This window comes from Cryptosporidium ryanae (assembly GCF_009792415.1).
Source record: "Cryptosporidium ryanae isolate 45019 chromosome Unknown contig_28, whole genome shotgun sequence".
Classification (NCBI taxonomy): domain Eukaryota; phylum Apicomplexa; class Conoidasida; order Eucoccidiorida; family Cryptosporidiidae; genus Cryptosporidium; species Cryptosporidium ryanae.
This window is the reverse complement of record NW_027125542.1, coordinates 255,025-274,294: the sequence shown is the minus strand read 5'-3', so window position 1 is coordinate 274,294 and position 19,270 is coordinate 255,025. Positions and strand designations below refer to the sequence as shown.

General features: G+C 32.5%; 8 protein-coding genes across 8 annotated transcripts; 4 read left to right on the top strand and 4 right to left on the bottom strand.

Moving 5' to 3' along the window:
• Window positions 1-951: 951 nt before the first annotated feature.
• FG386_001779 (uncharacterized protein) lies at window positions 952-3,576 on the bottom strand (the record flags this gene model as incomplete). Its single annotated transcript, XM_067341172.1, has 1 exon — window positions 952-3,576. The coding sequence occupies one exon, from the start codon at window positions 3,574-3,576 to the stop codon at window positions 952-954; it is 2,625 nt and encodes an 874-aa protein (XP_067197134.1).
• Window positions 3,577-5,672: 2,096 nt separating this feature from the next.
• On the top strand, window positions 5,673-6,947 carry FG386_001778 (26S protease subunit regulatory subunit 6a; the record flags this gene model as incomplete). Its single annotated transcript, XM_067341171.1, has 1 exon — window positions 5,673-6,947. The coding sequence occupies one exon, from the start codon at window positions 5,673-5,675 to the stop codon at window positions 6,945-6,947; it is 1,275 nt and encodes a 424-aa protein (XP_067197133.1).
• Window positions 6,948-7,046: 99 nt separating this feature from the next.
• Window positions 7,047-9,038, bottom strand: FG386_001777 (uncharacterized protein; the record flags this gene model as incomplete). The annotated part of the gene is made up of 1 exon (XM_067341170.1): window positions 7,047-9,038. The coding sequence occupies one exon, from the start codon at window positions 9,036-9,038 to the stop codon at window positions 7,047-7,049; it is 1,992 nt and encodes a 663-aa protein (XP_067197132.1).
• Window positions 9,039-9,276: 238 nt separating this feature from the next.
• FG386_001775 (uncharacterized protein) lies at window positions 9,277-11,243 on the bottom strand (the record flags this gene model as incomplete). Its single annotated transcript, XM_067341168.1, has 4 exons — window positions 9,277-9,399; window positions 9,446-9,586; window positions 9,923-10,901; window positions 10,945-11,243. The coding sequence occupies 4 exons, from the start codon at window positions 11,241-11,243 to the stop codon at window positions 9,277-9,279; spliced, it is 1,542 nt and encodes a 513-aa protein (XP_067197130.1).
• Window positions 11,244-11,602: 359 nt separating this feature from the next.
• FG386_001774 (uncharacterized protein) lies at window positions 11,603-12,961 on the top strand (the record flags this gene model as incomplete). Its single annotated transcript, XM_067341167.1, has 1 exon — window positions 11,603-12,961. The coding sequence occupies one exon, from the start codon at window positions 11,603-11,605 to the stop codon at window positions 12,959-12,961; it is 1,359 nt and encodes a 452-aa protein (XP_067197129.1).
• A 461-nt stretch (window positions 12,962-13,422) lies between these two features.
• On the top strand, window positions 13,423-15,456 carry FG386_001773 (calcium-dependent protein kinase; the record flags this gene model as incomplete). The annotated part of the gene is made up of 1 exon (XM_067341166.1): window positions 13,423-15,456. One exon carries the CDS (start codon window positions 13,423-13,425, stop codon window positions 15,454-15,456), a length of 2,034 nt encoding a protein of 677 aa, XP_067197128.1.
• Window positions 15,457-15,737: 281 nt separating this feature from the next.
• FG386_001772 (uncharacterized protein) lies at window positions 15,738-16,991 on the top strand (the record flags this gene model as incomplete). Its single annotated transcript, XM_067341165.1, has 1 exon — window positions 15,738-16,991. The coding sequence occupies one exon, from the start codon at window positions 15,738-15,740 to the stop codon at window positions 16,989-16,991; it is 1,254 nt and encodes a 417-aa protein (XP_067197127.1).
• Window positions 16,992-17,055: 64 nt separating this feature from the next.
• On the bottom strand, window positions 17,056-19,077 carry FG386_001771 (uncharacterized protein; the record flags this gene model as incomplete). The annotated part of the gene is made up of 1 exon (XM_067341164.1): window positions 17,056-19,077. One exon carries the CDS (start codon window positions 19,075-19,077, stop codon window positions 17,056-17,058), a length of 2,022 nt encoding a protein of 673 aa, XP_067197126.1.
• Window positions 19,078-19,270: the final 193 nt, after the last annotated feature.

Sequence of the window (19,270 nt, the reverse complement as noted above, 5' to 3'; positions counted from 1 at the left end):
TGGCAGGATCAACCAGGTTACTATCATAACGAATTGGTCGAAAGTCAAGGAGAAGCTAACACCATGAAGTCAGGGAACTGATAAAACCAAGCCGAAGTGCCACGCAGAAACCGGTGGGGGTCCCAAACACAGACACCTCATGTCCTGGTCAAATCACATCCACAAATGATTCAAAAAATAGCAAACAACCATGAGCAATTCAACCAAACGCGACATAACAAAATGTCAAGTGGTCAAAGCGAAATTCAAAAACCTCTGGTCACAGAGAGTCATTGAAGTCGTTGAAACAAACAAGTGATTAACGAACATGAACAAAAAAAGCGACTATAATATCACTTACAACTTTGACCTGTTCTGAATCACTTTCCAGCCGGACATTGACATGTAGAACACCGCGGCTGGCAACTTAAGAAAGTAATAGAGCTACATTCCAGACATCCCGCCAACCTGAACACCAGAGCGATCAAACCACCCCTCTGTCAACACTGGTTACGAAACATCTGAACGTCGTACGCCTCGAGTAAACAAAATTCACAAGACATGGAAAACGATCAGCCAACTTTTTTCGACAGCAGACTTAACATCTTCCACGTACACTGAAAACGTCAACTCAAGGTCATACTACAAACACTCTAACACAAAAAGCCTATGGAGACCATAACAATACAACACCTCGAGAACATGCGTGCAACGCAGGCCCAACATGACGTGAACACCACCGCACTTGAACACGACACAAGCACAAATAAAACCGGTCATCAAACGCCATTTCAAGTCGAAACTGACGCCAACAAACCGGTAACTACTGTCAACGACTACCTTATGAGAATACCGATAGAGCCAGGTTGAAAACATATTACCCTGGAAATGAGGTTTATAAACAACGGCAGGCGGGTGGTGAGGTTTATAGAATGTTAACACAAGGGGTATTGTTTTAATAAAATTATTTGGCTACTTCATATTAGATGTGATATTCCTAGTGATCCTTCTAATTTGTCTTAATATGCTTGTTATATCGCTCAATATAGAGTTGTCAGTAAAACATAATGGTACGTTACAACTAGAATGCTTTTCGTTGTCTGAAAATGTATTTATTAAATTGACACACTTATTCATAGTTTCTGATATCTCGTTAAGTATTTGAATGATGTCTTCAGGTGTTAGTGCATCAGTAAATGGTTCAAAGCAATGTATTGTTTCTTTGATCCAAAGAATTCTCATTTTCATATCTGAAATTCCGGTCTGTTGTGCAATTCCAGACAAGTCTTTAAGTGAAACAATCAAACATGGAACAGTGTCACTTAATATTTTGGATATACCCAAAATTACGGGATAACTTATTGGTAATGGTTCGCTGTCTAACCAAACACACGGATCAAACTTCTGTGAGAGATTAAGTACCCAACATTCTTCGTTGTGAAAATACCCTTTTTCAGATTGAGATGTTATTGCAGCTTGATCAGTTGATATTGCAATAGCAAATGCACGATCATATTGCTTTTGATTAAGAGCATCTTCTATTTGAGCTTCAATCTCCTTATGTTTTGATTTATTAGAAACTCCATTACTATCAGAAGGTAAACCACTTAAAGGAGAACTGTTTACATTCGATTCAAACCTGTTAATTGTTAATTGTAGTTCTGAAACAACATTTGTTAAGGCTTCAAATGAATCTGCAATAACCCTTGTAAAGTTTTCAATTGAACTTTCATTCTTGATATCAATATTCTTATTTATCTTATTGAGTTTTTCGTTGGTATTTTTAAATTCCCTCAATATTTTTTCTGTTTTGTTATCGACAGTTTCAATCTTCTTCATGAATTTATTATTTTGCTCGTTAATTAATGGTTCCAATTTTTTCAACAAATTTAAAGTGCTCTTATTTTTGTCATTTACTCCATAGACTTCAGATATAAGCAACTTCATCTCTCGAATACTTTCTTCTATTGGGAAAATTTTTTCGTTTATTATCTCAGAAAATGAATTTTTAATATTATCGGCAAAGTCTTGTAGAATAATTTGTATATCCCTTGTCAATAGTTCACTTTTATCTTTTATGTCGTTAATATTACTTTCCACAGTGCAGTTCACACATGTTGTTGACTTTTGCTTTCCATTTTCAATTTCTTCTTCGTTCAAATTCAGAGTTCCGAACAATGAAGATAAAATATCCGATCTATTATTGCCGCATTGAGATCTGTTACTGCTTTGTGTGTGATTTTTATCAACTTTGAGACAGGAATTTGATATTAATGCCGAGTAGTAGTCGTCAGTTACATCATTCTTTGATTCAATAATATTTCCCATTTCACAATGTTTTGAATTGATACCATTTAAAATTCCAAAGTCATCTCCAGTATTATTAGTATCAACTTGATTTAAAGAGGGAACAATTATCGATTCTAAACCACCAAAAATATTAGAGACAAAAACTTCTATAGGCTGCTTCCCTATCACTTTTTTTTTATCAACTTCTACTCCAATGTCTATCCATGAAATATTCCTTGGAGGACGGAATGCTGCAGTTTCTAAAATTCTAGATGGAAACAAATAAACACCATTAATAAAAAAGTCGTTGCTCATTGAAAAGATCACAATTTGATTAAAAATATGTATTGCAATGTAGTCACCCCAAAATGGACTAATGAAATTGGCTATGTGCTGAGAAACACACTTATTTTCTTCTGAAATGTGAATATTTATTGATTGCACACTAATGCAATCCTTCTCAAGATTGATTGGGAGAAATAAAAGTTCTACTTTATAAATACCATTGTTAACTGACAAAGTAGAAATTAGAAACTTCTCTATTGAGTTAGAACCTTCTGTTGATTTGGAATTAGGAAATACTACAACATCAAGTAATAAATCGTTTTTACCAATTATAGATTTGGTTCCAAAGTTTCTAAAATATTCTCCAGGAGCCAAATCTAGTGAAACTAGGTCATAAAGTCCTTTTTTAGTGAAAATAACAACATAATCTCCAACAAAATTGCAGTTAGAAATATTCACACTATTTGGATAATATGCTCTTATAAAACTGGAAAATCCAATACTATGAATTTGAGATGACTTCGAAGCGGCCGGATTTTGATTCTCAGCTTGCATTAAATTAAGTTCATACGTGTATCTGTTCCAAATATATACACTGTTCTCACTCCAAGCGACAAAGAAACGGTCATCTACAGGGTTGAATAAAACATTTTTCCATCTGAATTCACCAGTTAAAATTGTACTTATTTTGTCTGATTGTATGTTCACTATTGAAATGTTATTCCCGGTGGTATAAACTATGTTATTTGACATTTGTGAAAGAGAAAAGTTCTCCATCCCAAGACCTGCTAGTTTGCTGCTACAATTAGAGTTGTTATTCAACTCTTCATAGCAGTGAGTGCCTGATTCTAGTAGTATAACTCTTGGAATTTCAGAGAACATATGTACTATATATTCACGGTTACATTGTAAAGTAGAAACGGTCTGTACCAATGAGACATTTTGAGGATACGTCATCTCAAAGCTCACAGAACTGTCACGAATAGGATACCATTGTCTTTTTGGAAGATTAACTAACTCCATCTTTCTTTATTTCTTTTAGTTAATGAAAACTTTGTCGACTAAATATGAGGAGAACGCAGAGCGCCATGTGTCAACTACGAGTAATCATAAAGTGGAAGACGGTCGCAAGAAAGCGTCTAAATAGAGAAAAAGAAACGAATAATTTAAAATCAATTAAGAAAACAAAAACCTTATATATAATATCTGGATTGATATTGGATGAATAAATATAGCCCCGATAATATGCAATATAAACTATATTATCGCAGTTTTCCTGAAAAGATAGCATTAAGGTCCTGATTATAATAAGACAACTACAATGGTGTACCTTAAAGAACTGTTTTTTCCTTTCATCCGACATTTCCTAAAGTCATGGCTTTTGAATGAAGCTTTTGATATTATTATTCTCTCCATTCTCGACTGATGACAAGTAACCCTCATGCTTAAATAATAGTAATTAGTGCAAACTTTTACCATGGTCCCGTACCAAGTATGTCTTTTGAGTAGTCTTTTAATTAATAAATCCTTTTTAATAACTAAATTGATGAATGCTCAAATTCATAATAAACCTATGGAGATAATAAATCCTTTCTTGAATATATTTATAAGGAATCTATTAGAAATATAATAAGGTAATAGAAGTGATGGCAAAGGGTCATTTGTATTATCGTAATAAAAAAGATAAGTCTTCTTCATTAATTTAAGCCAAAATTTACTCTAAATTTTATTGGAATAACCTTGAACATTTACATACATTTACGAGCTGAATTATCAAATATTTAAACTAATAAATTAAGGTCACAATCAATCTTACACTCATCAGCCGGTAATTCCAGCACTTATTCCATTTTTTTCAGCACAGGAAAATAAGATTGATATGGATACTTTGCATCATATGAGTGTCTATAAATAATGTTTACCTTAACAAAGAAAAAACTCCCTCGCAACCTTATTGTCTATGTCGACATTTAGTGAAGACATCATCCTACTCTACGACAAAGTTCTTCTAAGCGCCACTACCACAGAGCGCTTCGAGATTCGTGTTTTCTTTCGTATACAATTTAATTTAAAAAGGTGAAATCAGTGGAATTTTGACGATTTAAAAGAATAAATAAACAAATCTAGTCAAGACAGGTTTTATACTCACATCCTTTATCTATCTATTACTTTAATGTTATTCCTCGAAACTATTACTAATAATGCAATTATATTTCTTTATACTGTATTAATCAGTTTCTTTACCAAGACACTCTTATAACTTGTAATGCCTAATATATCTATTTATAAATAATTTAACAACTTTTACAGGTATTTATATCGCTTAAATCCAATAATTAATAATAAATAATACTTGATTATACGAAATTATTAGTCATCACATTTTTTATATGATTTTATGTTAATTAAATTGCTGAGTCATATTAATTTTTCTAAGTTTCCTTTCTAGACATTGTATTTGATACTAGTACAGACTGCCTCTCAACTCGAAACTACTTTGTATAGTCTCCGATTATATCGTTCTGAATTGTTTTATTTAACTTTGGGTACCTCAACCCCCACACGGGAAAAACTGCCAAAAGAAATTTGATATGTTTTCTTATTACTAAACTAATGAACTTTATTAACAGTCAGAATCATTTCGAGGAAACTTTAGAGGCACTAAAAACCAAATATTTATCACCTTCACAGTTAGACAAAATGAAGAGATAATTTTTTGAGAATTTCATTAGACAACTATATAACAAAAGGCATTCACAAACCAAAAAAATTCTTTTATTCACTGACTAAAGACAGAAAAATGCACGAATAAATAAAAGTCTTGTGATAAATCCTTGGAAAAAAAGTCATCCCTCAAATTTAACAATAAATAGTGTTAGAATGAGGAAATTGTTATATCATAATATAAAAGCGTTTACATTAAACTGTATTATATTTGTTAGAACCTGTTTGATACCGAGTCTTAGTTTTTTTCTCAATTACAAAATTCACAATATAGACAAGTAAGATAAAAAAATTCTGTTTATAGGCGGCTACAAATAAATTTCCTTGTGGGAGAGGGGAGTAGTTATTTTAGGATCTTGTTTTTCTTTTAAGTTCTGAGGTGAGTTGGATGAAAGATGTCAATGGAAGAAGGCACAGATAACTGGTCATCGGAGGACGCTATAGAAAGTGTGAAAGTGTTGAGTGTTCCAGAGTTACAATCTAGAATCAGATTACTAGACGGTGAGATTAGATTGATGAAGAGTGAAAGTAATCGTTTAAGACACGAATTAGGACAAATGAATGAAAGAATTAGAAGTAATACCGAAAAGATTAAACTCAACAAACAGCTTCCATATTTAGTTGCTAATGTGGTGGAATCTCTAGACTTTAGAAATCAAGAGAACGAAGGTGATGGAGTTGAATTCGATGGGGATAAAAATGAAAAATGTATGGTCATTAAAACTTCGTCGAGACAAACAGTTTTTCTTCCAGTAATAGGGTTAGTTCCAGAGTCTGAACTTAAACCAGGAGATTTGGTAGGTGTGAATAAGGATAGCTATCTTATTTTGGACAAGCTGCCCCCTGAATATGATTCGAGAGTAAAGGCTATGGAAGTTGATGAGAAACCAATGGAGGAATACTCAGATATTGGAGGTTTAGATAAACAAATACAAGAATTAGTTGAAGCAATTGTGTTACCAATGACACACAAAGAGAGATTTGAGAAAATTGGAATTAAACCTCCAAAGGGTATTTTAATGTACGGGCCACCAGGTACTGGTAAAACACTTTTAGCCCGTGCATGCGCTGCACAAACCAAAGCAACATTTTTAAAACTTGCAGGACCCCAACTTGTCCAAATGTTCATTGGTGATGGTGCCAAAATGGTTAGAGATGCGTTCCAAATTGCACGTGAGAAAGCTCCATCCATAATTTTTATTGATGAATTAGATGCAATTGGAATGAAAAGGTTCGATAGTGAGCATAGTGGTGATCGTGAAGTTCAGAGAACTATGCTTGAACTTCTTAATCAACTAGATGGATTTAGTTCAGACGATAGTGTAAAGGTCATTGCAGCAACAAACAGGCCTGACACACTTGATCCCGCTCTTCTAAGGTCTGGTAGACTTGATAGAAAAGTTGAACTACCACATCCAAATGAGGAAGCGAGATCTAGAATACTTCAAATACATAGTAGGAAGATGAATGTTGACTTAGAAGATGTGAACTTCCAAGAACTATCTAGATCTACCGATGACTTTAACGGTGCACAACTTAAAGCCGTCTGTGTTGAAGCAGGAATGACAGCTCTAAGAAGAGGAGCAACTGTACTATGTCACGAAGACTTTGTAGAAGGAATAGCAGCTGTTTTATCGAAAAAAAAGTCTCCTCTAAGCTACTTTTCGTAATTGAGGCGAATAATTTACTGTATCCCCAAAATCAATATTTAGGAGGAAAAAATAAAACTATATATACTAGCATTATTCTGTTGTATAGCAATTGATAATTTATTCAACATGTAGTTCGTCTCCAAAATAGGGATACTCTTCCCAGTCCGGATGTTTTTCAACTAGGGAGTGCTTCATCTCTTTTTCTAGGATTTCAAAGAAAACACGCTCAAAGTGTTTGTCGCCCCATTGTATTGGTATTGGCTTGTTCTCTCTATCTAGCAATACCCATGTCGTATTTTGAGGAGCCATCCCAAGCAACAGTTGGCTTCTATAAGCGGTATTTCTAGTAACTCCACCTAAACAGCCTTTCTGAAAGCTGGGAGAACTGCTTTTCTCATTTGGTCCAATTTCGAGTGTGTTTTCCGAATTCTGTTCATCTTGAGATTTATTTTGAGTTCTCTTACTTTTACATGACCTCCACAACTTGCTTTTTATCACAGAGTCATCAGAGGATGAATAACTAGAGTCTTCAATTGAAGATGCAATTGAACTGTCATCTGAAGCTGGTGGTCTAGTTTCGAGACAATTTGAATTATTCACATCTAATTTTGTTTCAGAGACAGATTTCCTAGATATGTGTATTGCAGATGTTGCCAAGTCAATATGTAAATAACCGAGTCTATTTGATGAAACAAAAGATGCTGCGTCGAATGCTCTGTAACAACGCTGTAAACTGAGCTGAATTAACTGCTCCATAAATGAGGGAATCTCTAAATCCTCTCTACAAAGAAAACCAGCGATTTGAAACAAATTCAGATGCATAGAAGCTGCTAATTTTAGCCACCTTACTGAAACCTGCATGCTTCTTAAACACTCACTTCTAATGAGTAATTTTCTTTTCAATCTCTCTGCATCAGCATCCGGATTCATATGCTTTATGACCTTTAATTCTGACCTATTGAATGGTATTTTAGATTGTGGCCAATCATACCAGATCCAATCGAATTGGGCAACATCTAAAACATCAGGTAGGCAAAGTCCATGATCTATTGGAACAAGCTTATACTTGGTCCTTTTTCCATCGGGAGTACTTAGTGGGTGTTCATAAGGGCTGTTTGAAATATTATTAGATGAACTATTGGTTATTTTTGCAGAGTAATTTGGAGGATTCGGGAGAACAAGAATATTGCTATCATTTCTGTCTAGGTTAAATAAACATATATCTAGTATACCAATTCTATGTACATCTCTAATACTGAAAATAGAGGGGTTAAAATTTCCAACCGTTTCTGATGTAGAAATATACTCCTGAAATGCACCTAACTTCCAATTTACACTTATATCTTCATTTATTTTAGAATTGTTTTTTTCAAATATATCTCCCCATTCCAAAGTAACTTTGCTCCAAGAACTATAGTTAAAAGCCTCATGGCAAGCCTCCAATAAAGTTGTATCCGGTACACCTGCAAAGTTGTGGTAATATGCATCCCAGATTGCAGTAGCAACCTCCCTACTTGCCCCTTCACCTGATAATACCCCTGATCTAAAGCCTTGCTGTCCCAATTTTCCTTGATATCCTCTAGGGTTGTTAGGTGAAAATGCCTCCTCATCAAGTGGTTTAAACATTGCTATTACTTGTCCTTTTGCATTGTACATACGATACGTGGCTCCAGTGCCGTCCAATGTAAGCCTTGGGTGGACATTTCTTTGCATTGCTAACTTTACCTCGACTACTAGTTTTTGTATTTTTTCTGACCATTTAATTCCGGTACTTCTAATCCCAAAATCAGATTCGTTCATTCTCAATGAATAATGTAAGGGATACTTTTGTTTTTCAAAAATATGCATGAACCTGCCGTTCGGAATTTCAACTCCTCTATAAAACAATTGAACATCCCGAATGCTTGTTCCTTCTGGAAGACCTAAGTACTTAATAACTAGTCTTTTAACCATTTGACAATCATAAAAGGGATAGATTGACAATAAAATTCTTCTTGTTCCCCTCAATTCATCAATATATAATATAAATTTCTGAACCTCATTTTCACCTGCACGTAGAGCATTATGAGTTGAGAAATATACCTGTTGAGCAGCAGGATAGTTATTCATTTGAATTATGTGAAATAAACATTAGAACATTTACTTTTTTTTCAATTTATGTGGCTCTTCAGACTATTAATTCCATGACGTCTATAAAACGACCGCTTAAGAATTAAGAGTGAAAATTTGCCTGCTTATGACCAAATTTCAGGAAAGAAAAGTTTATTAGATTTTAGGAGTCTAACATTTACGCCGTCAATAGGATCTTGGTATGAACCTACAACCTATTTTTTATTCATTTAAATCTTTATTTAACACATTTATTAAAAAGGACACTTACCTGAATCATTCCATCTTCAATTGCTTTTGAAATCATTAAACTGTATTCTTCAAATGAAGTCTCTCCAAATTGAATATTTTGAGGATCGTTCTAAAAAATAATGTTACTGTATGCTATTTCGTATTTAATCACTTACACTACCTAAAACTTGTTTTATGTACCAATTAATAAGTGACATGTCACTCTGTGGTTGCCTCCATAAACACTCAAGTTCCTTTAATCTACTTGAAATTGCAATCGAAAAATAAAGGTACTTCTCCCAGCTGATAGATCTTGTCTATTAAAAAAATAAAGTGTTTTTACTATCTGCACATATCGGTGTATTTTTTAAACATACTGTCATCTACGAGTTTTAAACTCAACAAAAATTTGCGCAAACAATTTTTATAATTTATTTATCCTATAAACATGTATTTTTTTTTTACATAAGATCGTTGAATTAGTGGGTGGGGGATAAAAAAAAAATAATCATTAATGCCTTAAATAGAAAGACTCTAAAATTGTGGGTTTTTACGAGTAATGATATTTTTTCAATATAAAAGTATTAGACCTAATAAGTAACTTGAAATATCTAATATAATTTTTCAATTAACCTGTTAAAAATTTTACCTACTTTAGAAACTAAGTTATATCTGAAGTGGATTGTTTTTTTATTCTCAGATTTCCTGCTCTCTGCAGAGTTTATTATGTTGTTGTTCGTTCCTGATAAACACATATTTTTTTCGATAATATCTTTCTCCGAAATTTCTGCGGAGAAATGTATTATATAGTCTCCAAAATCTTCACTTCCATATATTGGAGGTCCCTTCTTTTTCAGAACAAATGGAACTCTTGGGTTCGTATTGGGAGGGATAAATAATTTTAAAAGTTTATCCCTAACTCTGATGCTTGGAATACTTATTTCACCCCCAAAAATAATGGTTTTTAATGGAACGTTGATATTTACATGAACATCATTATTTATCCATCTAATCTTTGGATGAGGAATTACATTAACTATTACAATTAAATCACCATACCCTCCTGGGCCGTAATTACCTTCTCCAATAACTCTAATTTCTTTTCCTGTTTTTGTTCCCTTTGGTATTACCAAACTTACTTTCTTTGGTTTTGATATGGCTCCAGCACCATTGCAATACCTACATTTTAATTTAATATACCCAACTCCACTGCAATTTTCACATTGAGAATAAATAGTCAGCGATTTTTTTTTCATTATTGAAATTCCAATACCCTTACAATAAGGGCAGAATGAAGATCCCATAATTGACCCATTCCCATCGCATTTATTGCATCTGAATTTTAAATTTGTATTAATCACATGTGAAACCCCGTTAATAGCATCAAAAAAATCAATCTCTATAAAATGATTAATGTTACTTCCCATAAAATTTGTCCTATAAAAATTATTTCTAGATGCAAAATTCCCAAAGAACTTCATAAGATTTATATGATCTCTAAATGAATTAAATATCCATGCATCATCGACAAATCTAATATTTGAATCAAAGTGAAAATTTTTGCCACTCGTCAAGTTGCTCGATTCATCATATTTTTTTCTTTTAACAGGGTCAGACAATATTTCGTAAGCACTAAAGAAATGATTAAATTTTTTTTTTGTAGTGATTCACTTACCTGAGTATTTTACTCATCTCATTCTTTGACTCAATAGATGGATTCAAATCAGGATGATATTTCTTTGCAAGTTCGCAAAACTTCTTCTTAATCTCTTCATGAGATGACCTATTTGAAATACCGAGCACTTTATATGGATTACTTTCACTTGAAATACATCTTCTAAAATATTTTTCCTTGGAAAGGCTATTACATTTCACATATAAAACATTATAAACTACATTGAAGCTAATATAGTTAACAATGTAATTTAAAGTAAACAAACTACTATTTCTGCTAGTCAAACTCAAATAATTCATCTAGCACTTCTTATTAAAATAAGAGTCACTATTTGCTTCTAAACAGAAACTGTGAAAACTTCCAATACATCACTAACTAATATAAAACTCATAAATTTTCTTCTAAATAAATTTAAGGATGTAAGTAACCAGATTAAACCAAGTTTTAAGATGTGACAGGAAAAAAATTAAGATATACTTACGAAAATAATGAGTGGGACAACGATGAATAGAAAGCTTTTCCTAAAAGTAATCGGCGGCAATATTTGTTGGCGCTTTGAACGTATTTTTCAAGTCCTGTTTTACAATTTAGAGGCTCTAGAATAAAATGGCAGAATAGAAAAAAAAGGATCATACATCTTCTCCATCACTAAAAAAATATGAGACAAGCTACACCTTATGGTATTAACCGCTATGTTTTATTGGCAATATATTGCATTTTTTGTTGTCTAACAACATCTGCAATCCAACAAAGCATATGTATTAGGTTTATTATGATCAAACTAGGGGCGTATGAATGGCTTTGTGATCAAAATAACTATGAATTGCTTCCATCTGGAGCAAAATGTAAGGCGCAAGATAATTATATTACCTCTTGCTGGACAGCAGGTATTATGGCACCTAATATCATTCTCTCTATTTTGGGTGGTGGAAAAATATTTGATAATATAGGTCCAAAACTCACTGGTTTAATAGGTCAACTTATGTTTATTTCAGGTATTCTGATTTTTTGTGTTAGCAACTCTGGTTTCCCACTGTATCCACTTGGATTTATTTTAATTGGTATTCCGCAAGGTCCTATCTTTAACAGTGTAGTTTCAATTACTAATCTATTTCCAAATCATGAGAACCAAATAATATCAATTCTAAGTACAATGGGAGATGTATCTGCATTTGTATTTTATTTCATTTATCACTTACATAATTATTCTGGTATTAGCTTAAGAGTAATTTTATCAATTTATTCTATTTTAATTTGTGGGACTTTAGCAATAATTGCTATTGTTCTAATACCAAAGGATTCATTTAAGAAAATTTTACCAATAAACAGCGACACAAACCCAGATTCTCAAACCGAAAATACGAATAATTATCCTTCTCTTCATTACAAGCCACTTAAGGAACAACTATGCTCATCGTTTTTTATTCTGTTGCTACCTTACTTTACTTTAACAGTGTTTAGATCTGACTCAATTAAAGCATGCCTCGATACTTTTCTTTTTGAGACAGGAAATGTTGATATAACACTTGTAAGAAGGCAAATGTCTATTTTTTCAACATTACAGTGCTTTTCCTTCTTATTCTCATTGACTAATGGATTTATCATGGATAAAATAGGTGTTTCAAATGGGATTTTGCTACAAAATACTCTCGGTATAACCGTATCATTTTTGTTTTTATTTAACCTGTCACACTATATGAGGATCATCTCTTTTTTCATATTTTTTACATATTCAAGTTGCATATACTCGACGGCATATTGCTACTTGGCTGAATGCTTTGGATTCTCGAATATTAATTTCCTAATGGCGTTAACAACTGCTCCAGTTGGGTTCATTTATACTGCAATACCACTTATGTACAGTAATCTTTCACCATCAAAGTATTTTTATTTCCATCTGTTCTATGTGGTAGCTTCATTAATAATGTTTGTTGCTCCAATTAACTTATTAATTAATAATCCAAACCGAATTAGGACAAGAAAGTCCGATGATGACTTAATCCAAGAAAAGGCCTAAAAATCTTAAAATGTATGTTTTGTGGCAATAATATATGCAAATTAATTGTTATTTATTTCTCCAGAAACCAAACACACTTGTAAATTTTTAACCGCAGGTCATTTAATTTATGAATTTAGTTATTATTTTTATTTACAATAATAGCATAATTACATTTTTATGATATCAACTAGTCTCTGTGATTATTATCAAGTATTTAATTGAATTTTTAGTTAATATTTACATACACCTCTCTTTGTTTTCCCTTCATGTGCCTGAGAAATGAATTTTCATATGATCAAATGAAATGCACATACCCGAACTAAAAAAAAAGTCCGGACCCCTGTATTACCGCCTAAAAGGACAAGACTCTAGGATAACATGTCGAACAATCAGTATTTGATTTTTAGGTTTTAAGTTACTCGCCTTTAACAAAACCCTGAAAATAAGTATAGCATCAAAATTGAATTTTTAATTTTAGAATGCCAAATATTGACAATGTTTCAGATAAACAAATTGTGTGTGAAGGAACAAAAATGGTACCCTTAATTCAAAACACTTTTGAAAACATCAATATAAAATTGGAAAAAAATGAAGATCTATGTTGTGAAATTACAGAAAAAGAGAAAAATTCAATAGAAAAGTCAATAACTGATGGAAATCTTGAGAACAAAGTTTATGCTGCAATGTGTACAAAATGTGCAGGTGAGTTACAGCATAAGCTCCATCCAAATGAACCGTATCAAGATCCAAGAAAGATTAGCGGTAAAGAACAAGTAAACAGGGGGTTAATCATACAGAGCAAATCATTCGTTGATGCTAATATAAATTATAAACTTGATAAAATAAAAGAAAATAATCATTATCCGGGTTTTTCATCAACTCCGGAAATAAATACTCCAAAAGGTGAAACTTCAATAGACACTAACACAAAAAATTATGAAAAAGTAAGATTGGAATCGGGTTTATTCGACAGAACATGTTTTATTCAAGAATACGCACTCATAAACAAGAATATAAATGACTTTTATGAACTGAATTTGGGAAATTTAGGAAGGGGTTCATATGGTTCCGTTGTAAAGGCTGTAGATAAACGATCTGGCACTCAAAGGGCAGTTAAAATTATTCTTAAACCAAAGCTTGAAAATATTAATCGTCTGAAAAGGGAAATATTAATAATGAAGCGTCTTGACCATCCAAATATTATCAAATTATTTGAAGTTTTTGAGGATAGCAACTACCTTTACTTTGTTATGGAAATTTGTACTGGTGGAGAATTGTTTGATAGAATAATAAAACGTGGTCATTTTTCGGAAAGATATGCTGCGTTAATTATGAAACAAGTACTTAGTGCAATAGCTTATTGTCATTCAAATGAGTTTATGCATAGAGATTTAAAACCTGAAAATTTACTTTTCTCCGACTCATCCCCTAATTCTTTATTAAAAGTTATTGACTGGGGTTTTGCAGCAAAATGTCCAAAAACACATAAATTCACTTCTGTTGTTGGTACCCCATATTATGTAGCTCCAGAGGTATTAAACGGAAGTTATAGCAAGCTGTGTGACCTTTGGAGCGCAGGCGTTATACTTTTCATTTTGTTATGTGGTTATCCACCGTTTCATGGAAAGGACAATGTAGAAATTTTAAGGAAAGTTAAAATCGGCAAATTTTCCTTTGAACACAACAGCTGGAAATACATCTCAGATTCAGCCAAAGATTTAATAAGGAGGTTACTAACTATTGATCCAAATAAAAGGATAAATGCACATGACGCCCTTAATCATCCATGGATTAAATCTTTAACCATAACTCCGAATACTAACGAGGCTTCTTTATTTACAAATGATGTTTGTGATTCGTTACTTGCAAAGTTCAGGGATTTTCAAAGACAAAGCAAACTGAAAAAGTTAGCATTGACATGTGTAGCTTATCATCTAAATGATGCTGATATTGGTGCTCTACAGAAACTATTCACCAATTTAGACACAAATGGAGATGGTGTATTAACAATAAGTGAAATAAGAAGTGCGTTGCACCAAATTTATAATATTTCCCAATTGGGGGATGATATAGATGTCCTTTTAATGGAGCTTGATACGGATGGGAATGGTAGAATAGATTATACAGAATTTATAGCAGCATCAATTGACCATAAGTTATATGAACAAGAATCTCTCTGTAAAGCTGCATTTAAAGTATTCGATCTTGATATGGATGGAAAGATATCTCCACAAGAACTCAGTAGAGTATTAAATGTGAGATTCATCCAAGAAGCATTTGAACAATCAACTATCAACTCTTTGCTAAAAGAAGTCGATACCAACCAAGATGGTTACATTGACTTTAATGAATTCATGAAGATGATGATGGGAGATAAAGTTGAGAAGAAAACTAATGATAGTAATATTAAAAAAATGAAATCTGAAACGAAAATTAAAAAAAACTCACCGAAAGGTGTACTGTCTGATATTATTGAAGCAGCTAATATAATTAGGAAAAAATTTGAAAATTAGCTTTTTTCTGCTATATACCTAAAGGTATTGATATCAAGACTCATATTCTAAGATAGTTTAACGGAACAATAAATACATAATAAGAATAAATATTAGCTGTCTTAAATTTGAACTCCTAATACCTGATCTAAAAATATCCCCTTTATTTGTGGAAATATTTAATTAAAATTGGTTGTTGAAATGGAAAGCGGTAAAAAGTGTTTGCATGCTACCACCAAATACAAGGGATATTGAGGATTTAGGAAGCACATTCCTTAATAGTTGAATCGACTTTAGTAACAATGTTTAAATCATTTATTTATCACATAATCTTTATATTTTTTCTTGTATCTTTTAAAACCATTTTCATTGAATTTGTGAAATCAGAAATATTGATAGATAACAATTCGAGCAGTACTAATTCTTGGTTTGGAGTAGATGCAGTAAATGGTTTTATTCCTACAGGGAACTACAATTTAACTTCCGCTAATATATTTGAAGGTTTTAATGAAATAACATCATTCTCTAAACAGGAGCGAAAAAAAAATAATTCATGGATGCACGAGAGTCTAAGTGGTTTAATATCAAGACTAAATGTTAATTCGATGAAAGAACAAGGGAAATCATCATTAAATGACAAATTTTTAAACTTAAAACAATATTTTTGGAGAGAAACTTCCAAGAAAGTAAAAAAACCTCAAAACGAATCAACGTTAAAGCCTAATTTCAATCTATTCCCATTCAGTTTTGGAAGGAAGAATGTGACTAATATAGATGAAGGCATAAAAGCTGAAAATAAGGTACTAAAATTAAAGAAATCCATAGAAAGTGATAAAGTTCAAAAAAACTTAATTCAAACCAAGAAAACAGATGAAACTGCAGATTCTGATTTTCAAAATAATCAGACTGACCAAAATACCATTCTTAACCAAGAATGTGAACGAAATGTAATTAATGGATTTAGAGAGTGTATTGAGAGGTGCAAAAACGGATTAAAGCTAATTCAAGCTAAGACAGGTGGTATTACACCTATGAACCTTTCAGAGCTTAATACATGCATACAGAATTGTCGTCAAGAGGCAAATTCAGCAGGATGCAAATTGACGAACAATTCAATTAAAATAATAAATGAAGAAATAGCAATACCGAAGCCAACAATTAGAAGAAATCAGAATAAAAATTACAGAAATCGTGGATTGTTATATATTTATGTTATTGATCCGATATTTAGATTTTTATTAACACTAATATTCGTTATTGTTGGAATTATTGTTGCTCTGTACTACTTTAAAGATTATAGATTATATCCGAAGTTCGCCGATCACATCACCTCAATTATAGAATCATTTTACACAGAGGACGAAAAAAGAAGAGCTATTTTTGAGGGTGATTGTTTCCCACAACAACCAAAACAAAATTGGAAGAGAACAATAATTTATTTTGTTAGGTTAAACTTCCTTCCTCGTTTCTTTGCAACGAGCTTCACTTGGCTAGTCCCAATGAGAGACCACTATCAACAAGCTGTAGAAAATTCTAGTTACATTAGAATACACTAGAAATTTCAATGCTCTAAATAGAATGAGCATGTCTAATAATTTAATATATACTAGCATTAGAATCTTAATTTGAATCAGAATTATCGTATGATTCATCAGAAATATCTGAATAAGAGTTTAGATTGTCTAAATCTGCCTGTTCATGTTTAAGTTGCTCAATAGCAACTTTGTAATCTTCATGAGAAATTACCGGTTCGAAATTCTCAATTATTTTCCATAATGTGAAAAAACTTAAATCTCTACTTTTCCAGTAACTGAAATGCGATTGCAACAATGCTAGTGAAGAAATATAGTGTTCCGTTGTTCCTTCCTGAAGCTGGTAATCGACTCTTATAGGAACTTCTGGAAACTCTTGTCCCTTCAATAACGAAAACTGCACTCTCTCTGCCTCCTCATCCTCGTGGTTTTGAAACTTTGACTTAATTTCAGTCATCTTTGGTACACTATTTAGGCCCGTATTTTGTCTCCCCGCTGAGAACTTTGTTTTAAAACGTGAAATAACAGATTCATCTCTTAATTGCTTGAATTTTTGGTCTTTAGGAAGAACATTTACTTGGAGAGTAGACTTATATTCGTCGCCACCAACTCCCCACCCAAGTATCCCACCAAGTACTGCGTTAGATATTGAAGAAGTAATACCACTTATACCTTCATAAAGGGCTTTTCTTGCATTCTCCATTTCTTTATCCCATTGATGATATGTTCTCTTGGAAAGGTTTCTCCAATATGGCAAAAGTATTGGATCTGGAAGTGAATCTAGGTTAGGATACAATAGTGGTTCAAGCCTGAATGCAATAGGATCGTATGGATGAAAAATGTTATATATTTTAAGTTTTGAACATTTATTTAGAATAAAGCTCCCACTTGATTCTATAGGTGCAAGTCCCTTAGGTAAAGAAAGTCCGGAACGAAGAAATTCAGGGAACATCATGACAAGCATTGCTGGTAAAGGGGAGCCCCACAAAAACAAGTGATCAACCTCAAATTCAAGCTTCGGTATTTCTGATTTTGTGATTCGAGTCTGTTGTCTTGTAACTAATTCATATACTATTATGCTTCCTAGAGAATGTCCAATCAATACTATTTTTGCTTTATCTGAAAATTTTGATTTATAATATTTAATTTTACTATTTAATTGTTTTGCTACTTCTGAAATAATATAATCTCCATATCTCGGTACCATGAAGTACATTACGTCACCAACAGTTTTATTTAAAATCATTCTGTTTTCCCTGTGTTGCGGAAGAGTGATGCGATCAAATGTGTGGTCTTGTACAGATGCAAGTTTGCTTTTCCAATCAACAACGTCAACGGTAATATCAATTTCAACCTCCCAAAACCAATGGGCTTTTACCGACTCTAATTGCTGAACAAACTCTTCACAATTTTTTATTATTGCTGACTCATTACTCCCAATTCCGTGAACTATTAACATAATATGCGGTGGTTGTTTTGATTTTCTTGGAATAAATGGTCCATATCCTTCTACTATTGGAATTTTCCTCTCAGTACTTGGGGAACTCACATCTGAATTGTTTTTATCACTTGTGTGAGAACTTAGAATAGGGCTGGAAGAGTTGTAAGATTCACCATGTTCTTTGTCAGAGTGATTATTCTCGCAATTATTTCCAAATTCAACACTCAAATAATTATTTCTGTTATTAGGGTAATAAGACTTTGAATTCTTAGTAAATCTTGAATTAGCACTAAAATTCTCAGAAACACTTTTTGTTAAAGCCCTCTCTGAAGTTTCAAAGTTACCAACAGACAAATAACAACTTTCCTCAGAATAGCTTTCTATTTCTGGTGAATCACTGTAAGATCTTCCAGAAACTACCCTTTTTTTTATATTTGAAACAAAACTAACTTTTTTTTTTGAGTAATTCAACAGTGAATCCCTGTAACCAACTACAAATGAATAATTTCCAACCCTCTGATCATCATCAAAAAAATTCTCGAAATTTTGTATTGAACTATTTGAACTCTTTGAAAGCGTTTCAAATTCGCTGAAATCCTCTAATGAAAAATTAATTGAAATTTCTCCATTAGTATAGTAGTTTGATCCCAAGTTTGAATGTAAAACCATTAATAAAATGAACAACAAATAAATGCTCCTGGATTCTTAAGTGTTGATCATCTGAAGAATGAAAATGGAATTGGAGGAAACAAAGTTGAAAACACATTTTGGCGGTAACAGATTTGTTTTGGTGGGGGGTATAAAGTCTAGTAATGACAGAGTAAATGTGCATGCACAAAAATTACAAAAAAAAATGATTAGG